This window comes from Ixodes scapularis, unplaced genomic scaffold (assembly GCF_016920785.2).
Source record: "Ixodes scapularis isolate PalLabHiFi unplaced genomic scaffold, ASM1692078v2 PGA_scaffold6__148_contigs__length_123643588, whole genome shotgun sequence".
In the NCBI taxonomy this organism is placed as follows: Eukaryota; Metazoa; Arthropoda; class Arachnida; order Ixodida; family Ixodidae; genus Ixodes; species Ixodes scapularis.
This window is the reverse complement of record NW_024609881.1, coordinates 121,472,198-121,491,498: the sequence shown is the minus strand read 5'-3', so window position 1 is coordinate 121,491,498 and position 19,301 is coordinate 121,472,198. Positions and strand designations below refer to the sequence as shown.

At 48.1% G+C, this 19,301-nt stretch overlaps 1 protein-coding gene and 1 non-coding gene across 4 annotated transcripts in view; one reads left to right on the top strand and one right to left on the bottom strand.

Moving 5' to 3' along the window:
• Positions 1-3,189: 3,189 nt before the first annotated feature.
• The window catches only part of LOC8023156, a 16,506-nt gene continuing 394 nt past the window's right edge, over positions 3,190-19,301 (bottom strand). The window contains exons 1-4 of one of the 3 annotated variants that reach the window (XR_005717911.3): positions 15,392-15,497; positions 13,483-13,673; positions 10,651-10,836; positions 3,190-3,511 (exon numbers count right to left, since the gene is read on the bottom strand). This is a non-coding gene — a transcript (uncharacterized LOC8023156). Of the gene's footprint in view, positions 3,512-10,650; positions 10,837-13,482; positions 13,674-15,391; positions 15,498-19,301 lie in introns of those variants that run through there. The other 2 variants (XR_006076538.1, XR_006076537.1) reach the window with 2 other exon arrangements.
• Positions 16,581-19,301, top strand: part of LOC8023157 — an 11,700-nt gene continuing 8,979 nt past the window's right edge. Inside the window, exons 1-2 of the mRNA XM_042286130.1 lie at positions 16,581-16,635; positions 18,444-18,628. Coding sequence (XP_042142064.1) covers positions 16,630-16,635; positions 18,444-18,628 — 191 coding nt within the window. The 5' untranslated portion in view covers positions 16,581-16,629. The remainder of the gene's footprint in view (positions 16,636-18,443; positions 18,629-19,301) is intronic.

Sequence of the window (19,301 nt, the reverse complement as noted above, 5' to 3'; positions counted from 1 at the left end):
GCTAAATTTGCCTCTAAATTTAGCGGAAAAATTTCCCGCTGAATTCAGCGGAAATATTTCCCTGCTAAAATTAGCGGAAAAAGTTCCCCGCTAAATTTAGCAAAAATAATTCCCCTCTAAATGTAGCAAAGACATTTTCCCGCTAACTTTAGCGGGAAATTATTTTCGCTACATTTAGCGGGAAACTTTTTCCGCTATATTTAGCGTAGAATTTTCCGCTAAAATTAGCGGGTAATTTCCCCGCTGAATTTATTGGGGAACTTGAGCAGCGTAACCGCGCGTTGGTAAATTTCCCCGCTAAATTTAGCGGAAAAATTTGCCCATAATGTAACGTGGTTGGTTACGCCGACGCCGCTCAAGCCGGAAACGGAAAAGCTGTGCTCTATAAGGTGCCAAAGGAATCAAGTTTGCTCTCAAGTTGTACGGAGCTCTAGACGGTGGACTGGACAGAAGGGAGACTGCGCGCCTTTTAAGATGGTGTCTCGCATCTCGGATTCATTGAGGTGCATTACATCAGGGCCGTAACCAGGGGGGGGATTAGGGGGTTCTGACCCCCCCCCCCCCCCCCCCCGAAATTTTTTTCTGTGTATGGCCCTGGTCGGTGCACTTGCAGCCAGCCGATTTTAATCTCCACCTCTGCGCACGCGCAGTGGCGCCGGTCTGCTACCGGGTACCAAACCGGGACCGGTTCTCTGGTTTGCTATAACTCTCCATTATATGCCACCAATGCACATGATTCATAGGCGAAAATAAGACAATAGACATTTTCAAAATGGCCGCCGTTGTCCCCAAACCCCCCCCCCCCCCCCCCCCGAAATTTTTTTCTGGGTACGGCCCTGCATTGCATAATGGTGAATTCATAAATGGACCAACTGCACGCCTGTAGGGTAATAATTATTATTTTGGTTCAGGACAACCGCGGTTCTTGATGCCAATCAAAATGCGCCAAGGGTACTCTGAGACTCTGCTTTAATCAGCGCTCAAATACGCTCTCCCACACTTCCACGCTCCGCGAGTGCGGCCACCGAACGGCCATCTTGCATGCGGCGAAATCGCGTTTTTGAGAGCGTTGCAGAGGCTGGAGGCAGGGTGCTGAAGACACGTTTTCTACTCGTTCATCGTCATTCGCCGAAGAAGTTTCTTAAACCCCTGTGAAAGCGGTGAGACCTGCCTTTGAGAACACGTGGAAAATTTTTACAAAAGTGTAGCGCCGCAGAAGAAAGACACAACTCGTCGAGAGCAAGTTTCACCGGCCTCGCGGCGTGATCAAAGCTTCCTTGGCACGCCGAAGTTCTGCGCCTCTGTGCCTTCGCACGCTGGGATACCGATCAAGAATCGACGCCGTGTGGATGTGTTTTGAAAGTGCAATGTGTTCGAAGTCGTATGTGCCTCTGGAGCAGCGGTTTACTTTACTCTGACGACCGTATTTGTAACTTGTCTGCTGCATGGTGCCGCTCAGGCATTTTTTTTTAGGTAGAGTAAACTTTTGTTAATTCGACCTCGACGGGACCTTGAAATTTGGTCGAATTATTCGAAGGATCGAATTTAAAAAAAAAAGGACAGAAAAATTGCGATGGCTTAGCTTGGCTATGCCAGGATATACGTGCATGAGCTTATGCGCACAAAATGAGAGGCGCTATCAAGCGGCTCCGGTGCAGCGTCAGACTTGGCTACTGCGCAACGGAGGCGCACAGCTGGGCACACGGCGGCGCCAGTGCGTCTGCCGCGGCTATGACGTCACTTCTCTGGAATGCGCAGACCGGCGAGGCGGGCGCGGCGGCGGCTCCTGCGCGCGCCAGCTGTGCGCCGTGTGACGTCACTGCTCCTCGCGCTTGCCCAGCACGGCTCTTTGAGAGCCACGCGAAACTGCTCAACCTCGGCCAGTCTAGCTCACGCTACAAAAACGGTTAAAATTAAACTTCCTTTTATTGTGCAAAGTTCTCATGGATGGTCTGCTGTCGTCTGCGCTTTTAAAACGCGTGTCCAAAAGCATGCTCCGGAGAGAAACGTAACTAAACGGCACGTCCACAAAAAATCGCGCAATACAAAAAAAAAAAAAAAAAATGCTTTACGAGCCGATTTTGGCCCCCGGGCAGCCAGACCGTCGACGACAAAGAAAAATACCAACAAGAAAAATAAAGAAACAATAAAAGAATTCGCGCTTTCCGGCGCGCAAGTTGGACCGCACACGATGCTACAGAAAAGCGCTTTGAGAGCGCGTGCTGTCTCCGCGCCCGACCACGTGCTATGTTCTCCGCGCTACTCCACGCCAGATTAGTTGCGCTGGCTCGTGTCATTCGCTACGGTCCATCTCAACGGCGTAGAAGACCAGGCGTCTGCGCATTTGCTCGGGACGAATTATTCGATGCGGAGTCTTCCCGAGTTCGAACTAGGGAATTTTTCCTCCCATAGAAATGTATGAGCGCTCGTCGGGACTTTCGAACACGATCGAATTAAACAAAAAGTCGAATTAACCGAGGTCGAACTAACGAAAGTTTACTTATTACGTTTTTTTACGTGGCTCACAACTTAGCGCCACTTAGTGTGAGATGTTCCTTTATTAGGGAGTTTCTGACATGAGTAGACCCCCCGGTGCGCACGAAAGAATGGGAGATTAGCATCCTTAAAAATTTTCCGCCTCCCTCAAAACAAAGTTCTGGATCCGCCCCTGGGTGGGGCTCGAGCCCAGGATCCCTGGGTTCTGCAGCGCGAGCTTCCGCTCCAGGTGCTCCGAGGTGGTGTGCGCTAGACCACTCGGCCACCGAGTGGTCTAGCGATTGTCCAGCGGTCAGCTCCGCACCGCTGGCCAATCACAGCAGGCGGCGATGTCCCAGTCCCTTGGTCTCACCGCAATGACCGCATATATAAGCACTTGTGATCTCTTATGACGAGAGAAAACAGACTGGCACGCTGGCCCCATATCGGAGGTGGCTCTGGAACTGCAGTTCACTAGAGCAAAGGTTTTACGGTATTTATGAGACCAAATGTCCGTATGCCCAATTTGAGAAATGGTCGAGATTTTCGAGCCAATAAAATATCGTATTGCGTAAAAAAAAAAAAAAAAAGGGGAAATCCCAAGTGTTGTTTTTGACTAGAACTCTCGTGTAAGAGGTGCCCAAGCCACTCGATCGTATAGCAGTCGCAAGTGTAGACCATGCTCGACCGGGAGGACACATCAAACTTGCCGAGAAAAAAAAACACTTTTTATGCGAAGCGCTGTCTCGTTGCCTACGTCGCTTTGGCAATCTCCTGAGAGCAGCTACTTTGGCTTGAGAGTAGAAGTTCCGTGGCGCCATCTGCCATGCGGCGGTGGGAGAACTCGAAGCTCGCCGAGCACTCCTCGCTGTCCCCGAGCGTTCTCTGCAGCTGGACAGCCGAGGGCTCGCCGTCGGCTGCGTGTCGTCCGCTTTCCCTGAGCCTGTGGACGTACTGCCGAAGCCAGTCGTAACAGGTCCCCACCATACAAGGAGGCTTCTGGGCCGGCCTCACTTCGCACCATTGGTAGTAGACCCTGCAAGACCCAAGGACGATGCAGAAGTCGGATAAGTAATAAACCAACAGGCTGTTTAGGAGAACAAGTTCGCGTTCGCCCGCACCAGGTGTGGGCACTGCGCATGCGCAGAAACAATATTTGCGTGAAGCGTCTGCGCACGCGCCGACAGCAGCGCCACCGCAGTGGCGTGACGCAACTGCGGCAGGCGCAGTGTTGCGAACACCGTTTACGCCGAGCTTGTAAGCACAGTCGCGTGGACGGCACGCCTTTTTTGAACGTCGTCAGGGCGCAGTTACGTGACAACAGGGATCACGTGACCACCTACGTGCCTGCCCCCTTCCCCCCACCCCTCCGGGTCCTGACGACGTGCAAAAAAGTCGTCCCTGCGGTGACACGCAATCGACCGCGTGGCGCCAGGCGACAGCGTCCCCGTTTTTAGCGTCCCCGTCTCTAGCGTTCCCAAGGTGCTTCCCCAACTTCTGCTTGGAAAAACCTGCTGCCCCCGTGTCCTCACGGCTCCTCTGCAACCAAGATCTCCCAACGAAAAACCGGCACGTTGACGGGAAAACACGTAAAAGGGCAAAAAAAAAAAAAAGCGTTTTCTTTTTTAAGCAGGGGAAAAAAGACATTAACGGGCCTATTGACAAATTTCTTCATCATACTGTAAACCTACATCAGATGAACATTATTTTGCTGTTCAGTATGAATTGTGCAGCAGTATGGCTATACATGTTTAAAATACCAAATTAAAGTTTCGAAAACTTTAAAAGAGAGGAGCGATTATTTCCGGGTAATTGCATTGTCACGCCCGTAGTCAACTGCACCACCATATATGTACCGTCGGGTTAGAAATGAAATGCGAACAGTGACGGAACTTCGAGACAACTACCACGGGCGCAGCTTCCAAGCTTGAGTTGTGCTTTACGAGGTTGAAACAGATCGGAGTAGGGCACTGCGAGGTTGCGCGTCCTATTCCGATGTGTTTGAGCCTCGCCGAGCACAACCCAAGCTGTTCGCATTTCATTTGAACCCGATGGTACATGTTACATTAAATCCAATACAGCATTTAGTATGATGGAAAGGGTATTGGCATTGCCAGATGTGTACATATACTGAATAATCATCTGTTAAATTGACAAAGCTGTCATAAACATTCAAAAATAATATAAGGCAATAGAACTGTCCAATAGTACTACCCCACAATCATAAACTGCCGGAAAACTCTTGCCGTCGTTGATATATGTCGGTATCCTTCAAAAAATTGCTGCATTACTCTTGCTATAGACAAATTTTCAAATGTTTGCGAAGTTAAAAAAAAAAAAAAAAAATACTGTTTTATTTGTTTTTTTTTTAAAGCTGAGTTAAGTTTTCTTGCGTGGCGCTGAGGAGCACTGCGCGATTGCGCGCCTCGTGCCGTTAAGCGGCCGCTTCCTGCCGGGTATACCAATGATCTCATTGAGATTCGCGTTTGACTGCGTTGCATCGAGCATAGCCTCCTTGCTACTACCGCAACGTGCGCAATTCCAATATACTTCGGAACGCATGAGCAGCAAATTATTGGTGGTGCAAGACGAAGGCTCACACCACAAAAACTGTCTTGCAAACCAGAGTGTCGAACCGAAATTTTTATCGGTTCGGTTCCGGTTCGGGTTCACGGCTTTCGGTTCGGTTCCGGTTCAGTTCCGGGGAGCAAAAAATAACGGTTCAAACCGGTTCGAACCGGTTCAAACCGGTTCGAACCGGTTTGAACCGCTAAATTGAAAATATATTTTCCACGTTTTTCTGGCCATATACACTATTTACGCCGTGGAACGATTAACTCTTGAGCTTCTTCGATCGTCCGCGCAATTTACTTTTGTTTTTAGGTACCAAAATATGAAATTCAGTTATTTAATTTTGACGCAAGAGTAGAAGAAAATCTACATTGACGCACATAACGTCGTGTTCATACGACTCGACATCTCTTTGTTTACCAGTAACACATATTTTACCTGAATCAAAATGTTTACGTACCAGAGTGAAGAGGTGAGCTTGTTGGTGCATCTGTAAATAGTTCAGCTTGAAATTTAGAACTATACGGCATTTTCTTGTCCTTTCTTTGTGTTTAAGTAAAATTCTAAAGTTCAAACTGATTTATTTACACGGTACAAATTATTGTCGCGAAGTGTGGTAGGTCGCCTAAGATACCCGTGATTGATACAACTTTGTATCGCAGTATTAAAAGTGAAATTGTGATTGTGTCTTTGAACCAAGGAATTAAATACATCACATAAAATTATAAAATGAGCACCTCGTGGCCATATATATTACCAGATATGGTTTACGAAATACACTTCACAATATATTTGTATAAGATGACGACACAACTTAGCTAAAAGCAATGAAATTGTCAAAATGTCACAAAAGTTTTAGAATAATTCCTTTCGGACTATTTTTTATGGGAACACCGAGCGGTAATCAAAATGCTTGCTGTTCTGACCAAACATTGTTTACACTCAGTACCGCATGCATGCGACTAATCATGCAGCAAGGAGTGATCGCGATTGTTCACCCTAATCTATACGCACCTTTGCACTCCGATCGAATCTGCCCCAAAATAGCGCTTGTCCAACTGAACATTTTCTTACACAGAAGAAGCTGCCATAGCCTGGCTGTTGAGGTTTGTTCTTGACAAGATGCCGGCCAATTTAATTTGCAAATGAGCATCACCCTTGCTAAGTGATGACTTTAACGCGATAGTGTTGAGGAGCTCATGTCGCAGAAAACCCGATGTCTGTGGCGTAACTAGAAAATCTTGGTTGGTCGATAGGGTGATGACGTCAGAGCTACATGCCCTCGCGCAAGAATTTCAAACAACCCACAATGCTCATGTGAAACGTAACATCACGCGTGGAATAAAAGTGAATAAAACATGACATGCAATGCGAATTAAAGTTCGTCGTATGTCGCAAAGGATTTCACTTTTTAAAGCAATTCCTTTGCCTTAAAGAAAAAAATTAAGAATTTTAGGTAGGATTTGAACCCAGGACCCTTCGGTTGCCAGTCAGACGCTTTTGACTAGGCCACGCGAGGCACGCTTTCGTGGCAAATGAGAATGCGATGCAAACGAGGCCCGTTAAGCCTATCGCGTTCCACTTTTAAAGGCGAATTGCTTAAGCGTCTTCCAAGATTCTTTTTTGTTATGTAAAACGAAGTAGTATTTCACGTTCTACTCGACATGGCAGCTACATAATTGGACACTTTCTGACGGTTTGCAGGCGTAATCGTCATAGTTCCGCCGCGCGCCCTTGTTTACTTTGTTTTTGTCCAGCCCACAGACACATACAAGTAATGTTCCCCACATAAAAGAGGCAATAACAGACTTCTATATGCTTGAGAAGTTATATGTGTGAGGAACACATAGTTATTTAAATTAACTTCAAAATCAGGAATGTGTGTAAGGCTGTCCCAAATCACTTACAACGTGCCTGTCGAGGATAAAAACGCCGGAAAAGATTGGCAGAACATTTTTCAGATAATTTGGGGGCATTGCTTGAGGGTGGTAGGCCACTTATTTATGTTGTCAAATATTCAGTTAGTAATTAAATATATTTTTATAACGATCGATAAATTTTACTTTATAAAGTTCCCATAACCGCTTGAGACCGACGCGGAAGGACGATACTCGAAACTACGCGAGCTGTGGAGTCTGCGTAGAAGTGTTTTTCTGTTTGCTGATTGGCAGTATGAAACATCGGGTTGCAGGGTGTGCCAAAAAGGACTCTGTGCTCACATGATAGATTGGAAGTTAAATACATAAAATGTTCAAAAATACTGAGATAATTAATGTTATTTTTCTAAACAATCCCTTACAGAACGCCTTACTGTAAAAAGACATGCGTAAGAATGCACGCAATGAAATTTATAAATTTACATAAATAGGGCGAAGGACAGATAAAGATTCTTAAAATCTTAGTATAAATTACATTTCATTAGCTTCCATGAGCTCGAAACTTCACGAAATGCTGCTTTGGGAGGCTAATGTTATAATCGGTTTTACCTGCACTTGTTTTGGCCCTCACTTTAGAACGCTATGCTTGAATAGTCATGCGTGCTAAGATTTCTCTAGGTTGCCATATATCATCGCGAGACTGCTACAAAAATGGCACAATTTTACAATTAGGACATCTATTGCTAGTGTTCCAAACATCACATTTCAGCAGAAAGCTTAACTGTTTAACATGGTATGCACGTGACATCATCACACTATAGGCTGGTAGTCATTGTGATTTCTTCTTGCTGAGAAGATCGAATTCGATGGTGCAAAATGCATGCTGTAGGAGGTTAAGCTCAGTGAAAGCCAAGTATTTTAAAAGCACGTATTACTATTCTTAGTGCATCGTCGTGAGGAACAGCGCGAGCTTCTGGAACGACAAAAACGTGCTATTTGGCAAGAGCCTTTTACACACAAAGTAGTTTCCGGGGTCACGCGTTTTGGTCTGCGCCAAAGATGCGGGGAAGAGGAACCTTTACAACAGAGTAGGTTTTTAAAATTAACCCCCCTCTCGCTTACACACACGCACGCAAACACCCACACACAGACAAACACACACATGCACACTACTTTTTACAGCGGAGCTATTAAGGGCTAGTTTCCCCAGTATCATGTCCGTCAGCAAACAAATGACGACACTAAACTCTGGACAGCTACCGACATCTATAAGTGACGATGGCAACCAGACAACCGGCTTTCTGATTGTCTGGTTGTCGCCGTCACGCATAGATGGCGGCAACCTCTACAGCCTTTCCACTCTGGCTTGCCGACTTGCGGCCGGCCATTACTTCATGCTCACCTGAGTACAGTTTCGCTGGTCTTCCTTCTTCACCGGAGTGGAAAGGCTGATAGTGTTTCTGAGAAATTGCCTCCTTCGTTCGTGAGTGCTAATTCGACAATTTTAGTTTTCACTTGTTAACTGCAACCCTTCACTGCTTTTATTGTGCACCCCGTGAAGTTTAAATGGGTCATAAAACGATAACGGGTTGGAATGTTCATGACTTTTCCGAGGCGTACTGGTCCTAGTCTGACCCAAGTATACTCCCACAGGCCGCCACTGATTCAGAAGCTTTTTTGTCGCGGTGAAATTGCGAGGCCAAAAATGAGACTATTTCTTTTAGAATTGCCTTCGCAAAGATTGATGTCGTAATTTCGGGATCAAACCCACCTGCCTGACGACAGTCGAGCACGGCTCATGGATTGAGCAGAACTGCGTGAGCACTGTACATCGGCTCGTAACAAGCAATGCCTTGGTGGACACTTGGGTAGTGGCTCGTGTCCAACCACTGCGGTAATGAGGATAGCCGAACTCTAACAATGCCTGGAGCTCCAGCACACGTTTTCTTCCTTTCCAACCCCAGCGTGGGGGTATGATTAACGTTGGCGGCATAACATAGGCACCAGGCCGCGTGGCCGCTTTTGGCTCCGAGTTGAGGGAATGAACGATGCTCATATTTCTTTAACGTTTTGGCGACTGCCATTTCCTAGAAAAAAGAGCAAAGCCAAGTTCAATCAGTTATTAACGTTATGGAGTGATCTTGAGTAGAATTTAGTGATGTATAGACATATTTTTATAGCTCCTTTAAGCAAAGTACAGAGGGAGTCGAAACTTGGGCAATAACTTGAGAACGACGCTCGTGTGAGACTTACAGCGACTGCCATTGTTCGGCTGTCCCTCTGAGGTCACTAAATCTTTTTTTTTTTTTTTTAAGTATTCCTTCCGTACACACATGTAGTTCTATGGAGCGTCATATTAATAAGTCGCATTTAGTCATTTCAATACTTCTATTCTCGGACACATCTTTCGGATGCAGTTCAGCAGCAACGAAAAGAATGTTTGGGTGCCTCAATGATATAAAATTGGTCGTGCAACATTTTTTGTACTTTCAACGAATACTGCTAAGAAGTAACCCTTGACGTTTATAGACTGCGAAAATATGCATTAGTTTTCCCCTCCGCGCAATAGCAGATGCAGAAAAAATAAAGGAAAGAGACAGCTGTCGATCCCCTCCTCAACTCGCAATTTGAACACGCGGCCGCGTGATCTGACGCTAATTATATACCGTCAGTGTTCATCATAGTCATGCCATAGGCGGCTAGGGTTTCGAAAGCAAAAGCTTGGGCTGGGAGCTTCAGATATTTTTAGAGTTGGGCTATTATCAATTTAATTGACATGAGCCGTTACCCGAATGTTTGACGATGCTGACTGTCAAGAACCCGTGCACTCGACTAGGTGTTATGAAAATCGCTTACGTCACGATGTCACGTAACTCGGTGCAAAATCGTGATGTAATGTTACGTCACGCTGTCAACAAGGCTAATACATCCAGTGACGTCCTCAAATTAAATCGAGTTGACGCAGTGAGTCACGTGACGTCACGAGGTCACGTGACATTACTTGACATGTATTGACACAATGACGTCACGTGAGAACGTGACACATGGTTAATCATAGTGCCAATACAAACGCGCCACGAAAACCCACAATTTATTATACATTGCAATCCTGTTTATGACCAATTTGATCAATAGAAATACAGCCGCCAATTTTTTATTCCCACATGTTCATTTTGTGATAATAACAAAAAAAAAAGAAAAAAAAAAGAAATTACCTTGAACCGTTTTGAACCGGTTACCGTTATATTTTTTTCGGTTCGGTTCCGGTTCAGTTCCAAGATGGCGGCGAAGATTTCGGTTCGGTTCAGTTCCGGTTCGGCTAAAAATAACGGTTCTGTTCCGGTTTTCGGTTCGGTTCGGTTCCGGTTCGACACCCTGTTGCAAACAGGAATCGGTGCATAGGTCACGTGACGTCAATTTCCCCGCTCAATTTAGCGGAAAAATCACGGACGGGCGGACGGACAGACAAAATTTTGGGGTTGGGGGTTCCCTTATCTCGGGAACAAATTGCCAGCCGCGGCAGTCGTCAGGGATCTGACAAAAATTTACAAATCACTTTTTCATTAGTGAACATTTACATGGTTCCAGTTAGAGACTTGCTGAGCGAGAGCTGGAGAGGAGGTGGCCTTTCCAGCATTCGCTTCGCTAAAGTGGAGAAAGGTGGGAGGAGCTTCGTCAGCTCTGCTTGCACTGGACAGGTGCGCGCGAGGCAGCGATGGTCACTCACACCAGTGTGATCACGTGATACGTGACGCTCGCAGACGCCACGAACAGGTGACTCCTGCAGGTCCCCTTTGGACAGCGGTATACGGACAAGAAGATCAACGCATCCCAGAGGACGCGGAACACGTGAAACAGCATGTCCAGCAGGTAGACCAGCTTGGTGCTCAGCAGGCGGGACCCGCTGCCACGACTGGAAGCCGACAAACCTTTCTTTTGCGTTTTATATCTTGACCGTGAACAATTAACCGAAATCTGTCTGATTGAGGCAAACCCAATTACAAAGGGGGAGACGTCCACCATCGCCAAAGTTGCCCCTGAAGAAGAGGGCCAGTGGGCCTCGAAACGTTGGGGCTTGGATGGACGTTTCCCCCTTTTTAATTAGTTTTCTATATAAAGTCTATATTCTAAGACTTCCCCCTCTTTTTGCCTTTTACAGAATGCTACGTGAGCCTGTAACATAATATTATAATATAATAATACTAAATGGAAGGACAAGCACAAGACCTTATGACCTATAGCGCTCCCTGAAAAAATTGGTTCGATTCCAGTGGAGTTTTCGTAAAGACAGGTTCAGTCTCCACTTTTGCCCGCTTGCATCCGAATGAGTATCACACCGTAGTGCGATCGCGTATCTCTACTGCATGAATGCGGAGCGCAGGTTAGTCTGCTACTTGCGCAAGGGTTGCGGTGACGTCACAACACCGGGCTCTGATTGGCTCCGATTGTATAGATAGTGGGTAGACCTCAATGTTAGCTGCCTCGAAGTCCACCCACTATCCTTCCAATCAGAGCCAATCAGAGCTAGGTGGTGGTCTGACGTCGCCGCAACCCCTGCGCGAAAAGCAGACGAACTTGCGTTCCGTATAGCCGTGGTATACAGCAGACTAAATTTCTCATCTACAATGGAGACACCAGACAGCCATTGGGGCTGACTAGCTTCCCTCCGGATAAACATACATGCAAGTGAAAGGAAGGGCGCGAACGAGCTGGTTTAGGCTGAACATCACATAAACCCCGAGACTGCAGGCAAAAAAACGACAGGTCTCGACGTTTTTCCCTGCAGTCTCGGGGTTTATGTCATGTACGTGCAAAAACACACACGAGTTGGACATGGCACGTTTGTCGGTGCCGCATGTTATTGGCTGTTGTGCCACCATTTTTGTAGCTAAAAATATTTCTGCTACGCTACAACATGACGTCATCATCAGCATTGGCGATGAAAGGAGGGAAGGGCTACGCAGAGCATCGGAGGGCGCAAGACGCCACCACTGCCTACACGCTTCGGCGGAGCGGCGAAAACATATGTAAACCAGTCCGTGCGTACATATACCTATTCGTACATCCTTCACCTGCAGGTGTTTCCCCTCTTGATTTCTGCATGTGTAAAAATTTAGGGCGTGGAAACGGGGGAAAGGGGGGGTTCTAAACTTATGGTACGCTGACCAACACCTGACCCCCCCCCCCCTTCCAGAAATTCCTGCATCCGTCCCTGCCCCTGTCACTCTCCGTTGGTCAAGGCGAAATTGGGGTTGCCACCATCACATCGGCGGCAACCCAACAAAGAAGTTCAACCTCTTTCAACTATAGCTCTACTGCTTTTGATAGTATTCCCGTTGGCGTTTCTTCCAAGTAGTGATCGACAACCAATGTTGTTGTGCGAACGCGCGAAACACCTGCCTCGACTGAGTGCGTTGCCGCCATTCGCTTCCACATTTAGCGTCTTACCTGCCTGCAGACTGTAGCGCCCCTCGCGGTGGCGAAAATTTTCATCGCATCTTGCGCCCTTTTCCGACATGGCGCGCACACGGCGCCATGTCAGACTGTATTTGGCAACTTCATGAATTGCGCGCGCTTCACCCAATCATCATGAAAATCACGCGATGAAAATCTTGGGGGCCGCTACTGCAGCCAGCAGGCGAGTCAGCGGTCCCCATTTCTTTAGAGAGCCTGTATTACTGCTCGATCGTCTGCAAACATCTCCGCCTTTCCGCCCGTTTTCCTCCTCGCCACGCGAAAACGCTGCGCATGCGTGCTGGCGACCGACCGCCGCAGGAGGTGTCCGCCATTAATTTGCAAACGCTTCCTATGGTTTAAGATGGACTGTCTCTTCAATCTAGGCTCTCTCAAACTTTTCATTGCGCCTCTCGACCCTCTTTACCATTGCGCGCATACGGCGCCTAGCCACCGCGCCGTCATTTGCTTCCGATGACTATAATTATATAGAACTTCCCAGCATGCGCGGCGTCTCATATTTCATTGAATTGAGCTATTGCGAACGCTCAGAACACAACCCAGTATAGACAAAGACGGCAGCGCGCAGAAGGCGATTTTTGGAAAGGTGGGCCTCGCGCTTTTATATGCAAATATTTATTTGCACACAAAAAGAACATTTTGAGCGGCGTGCAGTTAGGCTGTACAGAAATGTGAAAACCCGTGCACAAGTGCGCTTGCCAGCCCGCCGCCCAAGATGTTATATAAAATTTAAAAAAAAAAAGCGCGCACTCATTCTCACCTTTGCTCACGCGCACGCACAAAAAGGAGTGGATACAAAATACAGAGGGGGTCCAAGTTCAACACTACGGCTGCTGACGTCGCGGACTCCTATAGCAAACGCGTAGCAGGACCACGTGTATACACATCAGTTGGGGCTAGTTTTATGTGTGTGTGTGTGGGGGGGGGGGGGGGGGGGGGGGGAACCGCACAGTTGGAGGCCTTGTTTAGGTTCACCATTAATTCTCTGGAACATTTGCAGGCAGTTGAAGTTACGGTTCTTCGTGCTCCTTCAGCGCCGATCAAAAGAAAAAAGTTGCCCCCCAAGTGAAGTTTGTGCTCGTACCCGAGGAAAGCGACATGGAAGGCTAGGAGCCCGAAGCAGAGGACCAGGTGCGCCGTGGTCCTCTTGGGCCGAGAGGCGTAGTAGGTGTCCTCCGCAAGCTCCTGGAGGCAGAGGCAGGCCCACACGGTGTGGTACACCTCCTCGAGGATGACCAGCGCCGTCTCCCACAGGCTGCTGCTGCTGGCCGCGTCCTGCAACGGCGTTGGGAGTTCGCTGTGGACGCCGCAACTGAGCGATATACCACCTAGAAGACAAGGCCTAGCTGTACCCTCAGACGTCATCGCTAGTGAACCCACGGCGCAGCGCCATAGCCTGTGTCAGCATCGCCGCCATCTCACAAGGAGCGCGCGACGCTGGCACGCGGCGACGCCAAGACGGACGCAGACTGCCACTTTTAAGCGTGTCTTAGGGAGGGTCGGGGAGCCACTAACGATGACGTAATGCACAGGCCTTGCCTTCTATTGTCAGGAAGAGGAGGATACGAGAGGGGTTGTCAGAACACAGAGCTCTGGTTGGAGTGGATAGAAGCCTTTGTGTATATCTCACTCTGCGCGTTCTCAAGTATTTTCGTGTGAAATAAGTCTCTTTTAGCTCGAAATATTGACTCGAAAAGATAGTAAAATGGCTTTGTGCATAATGTTGGCTATTATTTCCGGATGAACTATGTTTACACACCTGGTATTTGATAAAAGACGAACGCAGGACGGCCGGTGTTTGGCGTTCGCACACGTCCAATCAGCAACCGAGAACGCTCTCTCTTTCTCTCTCTCTTTCTTTCTCTTAGATTGACGCAAATCGGACCCTTGAGGTTTTTTTCTAAAAAGTGGTGCGACGCCTTTCGTAATCTGTCCCATGGGTTATTTATTAGAGACCATAGAGTCGTTTGGTTATGTTCATTATGTATGTCACAGACCGCTCAATGTTGCGCTTAAATGGCCGCCAATATTGCTCTAAAATTTATTTTCGCGCAAAGTTTATTTTTTGGCACGCGAGTCATTTTTTTATTATTTTCAGTAATCAGTCGGCTGTTTTTGTATCGAGAGCTTGACTTCCCATTACCATGTTGCACTGCAAAACAATTTATTTCGAATAATTACTTGCTAGACGAAACCGCATTTGTAACTCGGTAAGGCGTTCTTGAGAGGGAGGGGGGGGGGGGGGGGATTTGTTGCCCTCCTCCATTCCCCCGGGAAATTAAAAACTTTCCGCCTATGGTGCGGATACGAATGTTGACCGTGTCACTACTCACTAGTTGCGTGCAATGCACGCGAAGGCAACGCCGGGCGAGGGGAGAAACGGCAACTATAGGAAGGCTGGGGAGGAGAGAAACTACCTCTCCGCTGTAACATTCCTAGTGCTCTCCCTTTGTCCCTCGTCCTACATTGCCCTCCTCTCCCATCCCCCCTTCCCTAGTGCTCGTCCTTTCCCTCTTCGCCTGGCGTTGCCTTCGCCCGCACTGCACACAACTTGTGACACGGATTATGAGCGTTGATGATTTAGCGGCTTTATAAAAATAGTACTAGCACCGCACACAATCAACATTAAAAAAAAAAAAAATTAAAAAAAAAAGTCGGCTGCGAGAAGGCAGCGAGATTTACCTTCAGACCTGCAGTGCCACATCGCGTCAATGATATATGATATGATCATGATGATATCATCGAAGATTATATATTCGATAGTCAGCCTAGCTCAGGAGAGCCGCGGCGCCGCGTGCAGACAGGCAAGTCGCCCATATCATGAAGGCCTGCGGCACCGCGTCCATAATGACGATGCGATGGTATACATTTCACGGTGCTGACTATGTTTTTGTACAGATGTCTGTACATGAAACTGGCGAACCAACAGCGAATAAATAAAATTTATTTAACGTTTAACCACGCGTTCGTATAAAGAAATGGTTTGTACCCACCATGGCCCGGGTGGTGCTTGTCCCCCCTCAGCTATCCAGTCGGGCGGGCCGTTTGAACTCTTGAACCAGTTTGAGCGGCAACGATTGGATTGGATTGTGATGGCCATTTCCATTGTAACGGGTGAAGAGAAAAATTGCGTTGTGTGTATGTTTATACAGTCTACAACTTAGTCTGCCTCAACGGACGACTTGTCTCCCGGCTGTAGATGAGAAATTTAGCATGTGCAATACAATCGCTAGCCCGGGGTCTTTGACGTGCACCACGCAGTAGTGATACACGACCGTACGCTGGTAGTACGATGCTCATCCAGATCGAAACGGGCCGCGGTGGAGATTGAACCAGGATCCCTGGGTTCTGCTGCGCGAGCTTTCGCTCCACGTGTTCCGAGTTGCGTGCGTTCAAACGATCCCCGCAAGAGCGCCTAATGAAATATGAAAAAGGAGCAAATTTGATTTTGGTTCGAGTTTGGATTTTTATTCGAGTGCTCAAGGACGAAGAAGTAGTTGTGGCAGGAGTTACGCGTTCCTGTACGCGCGCTCTGTCGAGCCCGGTTGTCGGGACGTGAACGACGATGATGTGAAGGCCTTTACTCAACTGCTTCAAAATTGGACATGACCACCTCAAAATTCTTCGGAAGGGTAAGCGCCGGCCCTCAAATTAGCGCAGAAGGTTAAAGTCACTTTAAAAGTGTTGCACCAGAGAAAGAGCAAAAAAAAAAAAAAAAAGAGATACATCGTGGACTACTGTCTGGCTGCAGCCAGCCTTCAACACAGGCATGTGGGTCGCCAGGAGGGGGCCTGAGGCACCTGCGATTGAGGTACCTTTTCTGGAATAGGAAAAAGCGCACTCGCCTTTACCATAAGTGGCTGCGTGACAACCACTATCACAAAACATTGCTTCAATTCATCCATACTACAGGCCTTGTAGCATACATATAAGACATTTATGCCTAAAAGCAACCCCCTACGAAAAAAGACAAACAAAAAAAACATCACGAAATACGGATTTATATATGCATTGGAAGTAATGCCACTTGTGGTCTACCGAAGCTCAGATGTGTCTTTTACACACTACTATTCAGCTCTGCCAGAATAAGCGTGACCGTGTCACAGGGCACGAAATTAAGTGGAAGCGTGAACCCTAATTACAGTAGTTGGCGCATGTGCTCTTTTTTCGGCCCTTCTTTCAGGACATGGATCGAAGATATAAATTTCTCAGCTAGGAGACTTACAAAGAAATGGAGGTACGTTTGCAACGTTTTCTTCTTCTTTTTTTTTTTTTTTTTTTTTTCACATGCACTGTCTGAGTTCGTTTCCGAGCCACGGCAGCGAACTGGGAACTCCTTCTGAGCATGCGCGGTGAACAACGCTGGTGAAATATGGTTAATTTTCAAATGCTGTCTGAGGTACTCTATTGGCAACGCTGAAAACGTGACGTCAGATGTTGTAACATGGGGGCAGCCAATCACTTCAGCTCGCCTCCCATCGTTCGAAGCGCCATCTAGATTTTCGTTTACGAACTGTGTTTTCCATAAAGTACGGTGGAACGCCATCTAGACGCTGCGCCTCGAAACGTATGCATCCCATAGAAAACACTGCAGTTACCCAAGCAACCGTCCGGCGCGTTGAACGACGGGAGGCGAGTTGCGGTGAGTGAGGGGGGGGGGGGGGGGGGGGGGCGCTGCACGTGCATGGCAGGCGGCGACGTCAAGAGGAACGCGTTTGCCGCTTTGCAGCGACTCTCGTCTATGCGGAACGCCAGTTCGTCGGCTTCTTGGCGGGGGTTGCGGTGACGTCCGAACGCCGAGCTGCGATCGGATCCGCTTGGAAGGGTAGGGGGTAGACCTCGAGGAATCTATAGCATTGAGGTGCACCCACTATCTTTCCCATCAGAGCCAGTCAGAACTCGGCGTACTGACGTCGCTGCAACCCCCTGTGCAAGGAGCAGACGAACTAGCGCTCCGCATAGATTCGGCGTGTTTTCCGCTTGAGGCTGGACCCACGGACGATGACGTCATATGCAGGCCATGTCTTCTACAGGGTGATTCAAGGAGACGCCAGGCTCTTTAAATCGACCGCGAAATTCGTTTTCTTAACCTATCACGCTACGACTTTGTGCAGCGTTACCCACAGATGATGCTTTTTTTTTTTTTTTTTTGTAAAATTTGCAAAGAGCGAACTTACCTGAGGAGAAGGTAAAGAAAGAAAAAGGCTTAGCTCCCATGGAAACGCAACGAAGCCACCGGTCTTCAAACAACACGGCGCCGTTTCGCACGGGAGACAAGAGATGGCGCAAGCGGTCGCGACGCCAACTTCCGCCAACGAACGAGCAGACGACGTTGAGAGCCAGCGTCTTTAGCAGTCAAGTAACTGCACTTCCTCGTTGTTACCGCCCCTGCTTTTGTTTCTGCGACTGTCCCCGCCTGCGGAACGCGCGCCGCTTTTGAGTCGAAAAGATTGTCTGCTAAAAACGCCGGCTCTCGGCGCCGAATGCTCGTTCGTTGGTGCAGCGTTGGTGGCGTTCGTTGCGCCATCTCTTGTCTCCCGTGCGAAACGGCGCCGTGTTGTTTGAAGACCAGTGGCGTCGCTGCATTTCCATAGGAGCTAAGTTCTTTCTTTACTTTTTCCTCAGGTAATTTCGCTCTTTGCAAATTTTACAAAAAAAAAAAAAAAAGATGCACCATTTGTGGGCAACGCTGCACAAACATTTTGCGGTCGATTTAAAAAGCCTGGCGTCTCCTTGAATCACCCTGTATTGCATCACCCCAGTGGAGGGATTGGAAAATTTGATTGTAGTTTTTGGCATCACCTTTACTTCCCGCGTCTTTATTATTATTTTTTTTTTTTTTAAGATAATAGGTACCGGAAAGAGCAAAGCCTGGGCATTCCAAAAATATGCCTAGGTTGGGTAGCTGAAAAAATCGTCGGAGCTCCACATAAAACGTCTATCGTGGCAGTGTACTGCCACGATAGACTGATAGTATAGCTGATGAAAAAGAAAAGATAAACACTTCATAATTAACACTGTGTGGGGCATACGTGGGCTCTGCAGCATGAACTCGGTGCTGAACAGCATCGGCCTGATGGCGGAGGTGGACGTGCTCTTCCACTCCAAGAACCCCTTCTTCATCCTGCAGCAGTTCTTCTGGGTCGCGGGCAGCCGCATCAGGCCAGCTGCGGACCCGCTTCTCGGCCTTCCAATACGCCCCGGTTCCTCTTCGACGTTCTCTTCGTCAAGTACGACGACTGCAGTTGGCGATCTCCATCGCGTGTTTTCGAACATATACTTTCACGGCTTCATCTTTCGACCGCCTGCACTGTGAATATCTGATTCGCTCAAGAAGGCTCTGCCACCACTGCTTTCTCTTTTAGATTTAAAAAGGGAGCAACTCAAACCGCTTGAGAGCGCCTTCAATTTCATGGCAGATGTCTCTTGAGCAAAATAGTCACTAGTGCGCATGTGCTGTTTAGTCGCATAGAGCGGATCCAGAACTCCCTTTTTTTTTTTGGGGGGTGGGGGGGGGGGGGGGGGGGGGGGGGGGGGGGGGGCGGTGAAAAATTGTAAGAATACTATTCTCCTATTCGACGGAGTGGTTATCCAAGTTCAGAGTACAAGTGTGCCTGCTAGGGTGCGACCTACCCTATTTGAACCCTCGTCCTTGAGTACCGACTGGCAGGCCGGTAATCGGTTTTATTTGGGGGGAGGGGGGGGCCGACTTAGTTTGGGGGCGGGGGCGGTCGCCCCCCCCCCCCCCCCCCCCCCCCCCCTCATTTGATTCGCCCCTGTCGTCGCGTGGAGAGGCGGAAAGCGGGCGGCCAACGCAGAGACGCTTGCAGAAGACGACCTCCTCGCAACTCGTATGCAGAAGGCAAGTTCGTCTGCTTTTTTTGAGCCAATAAGAGCTCGGCG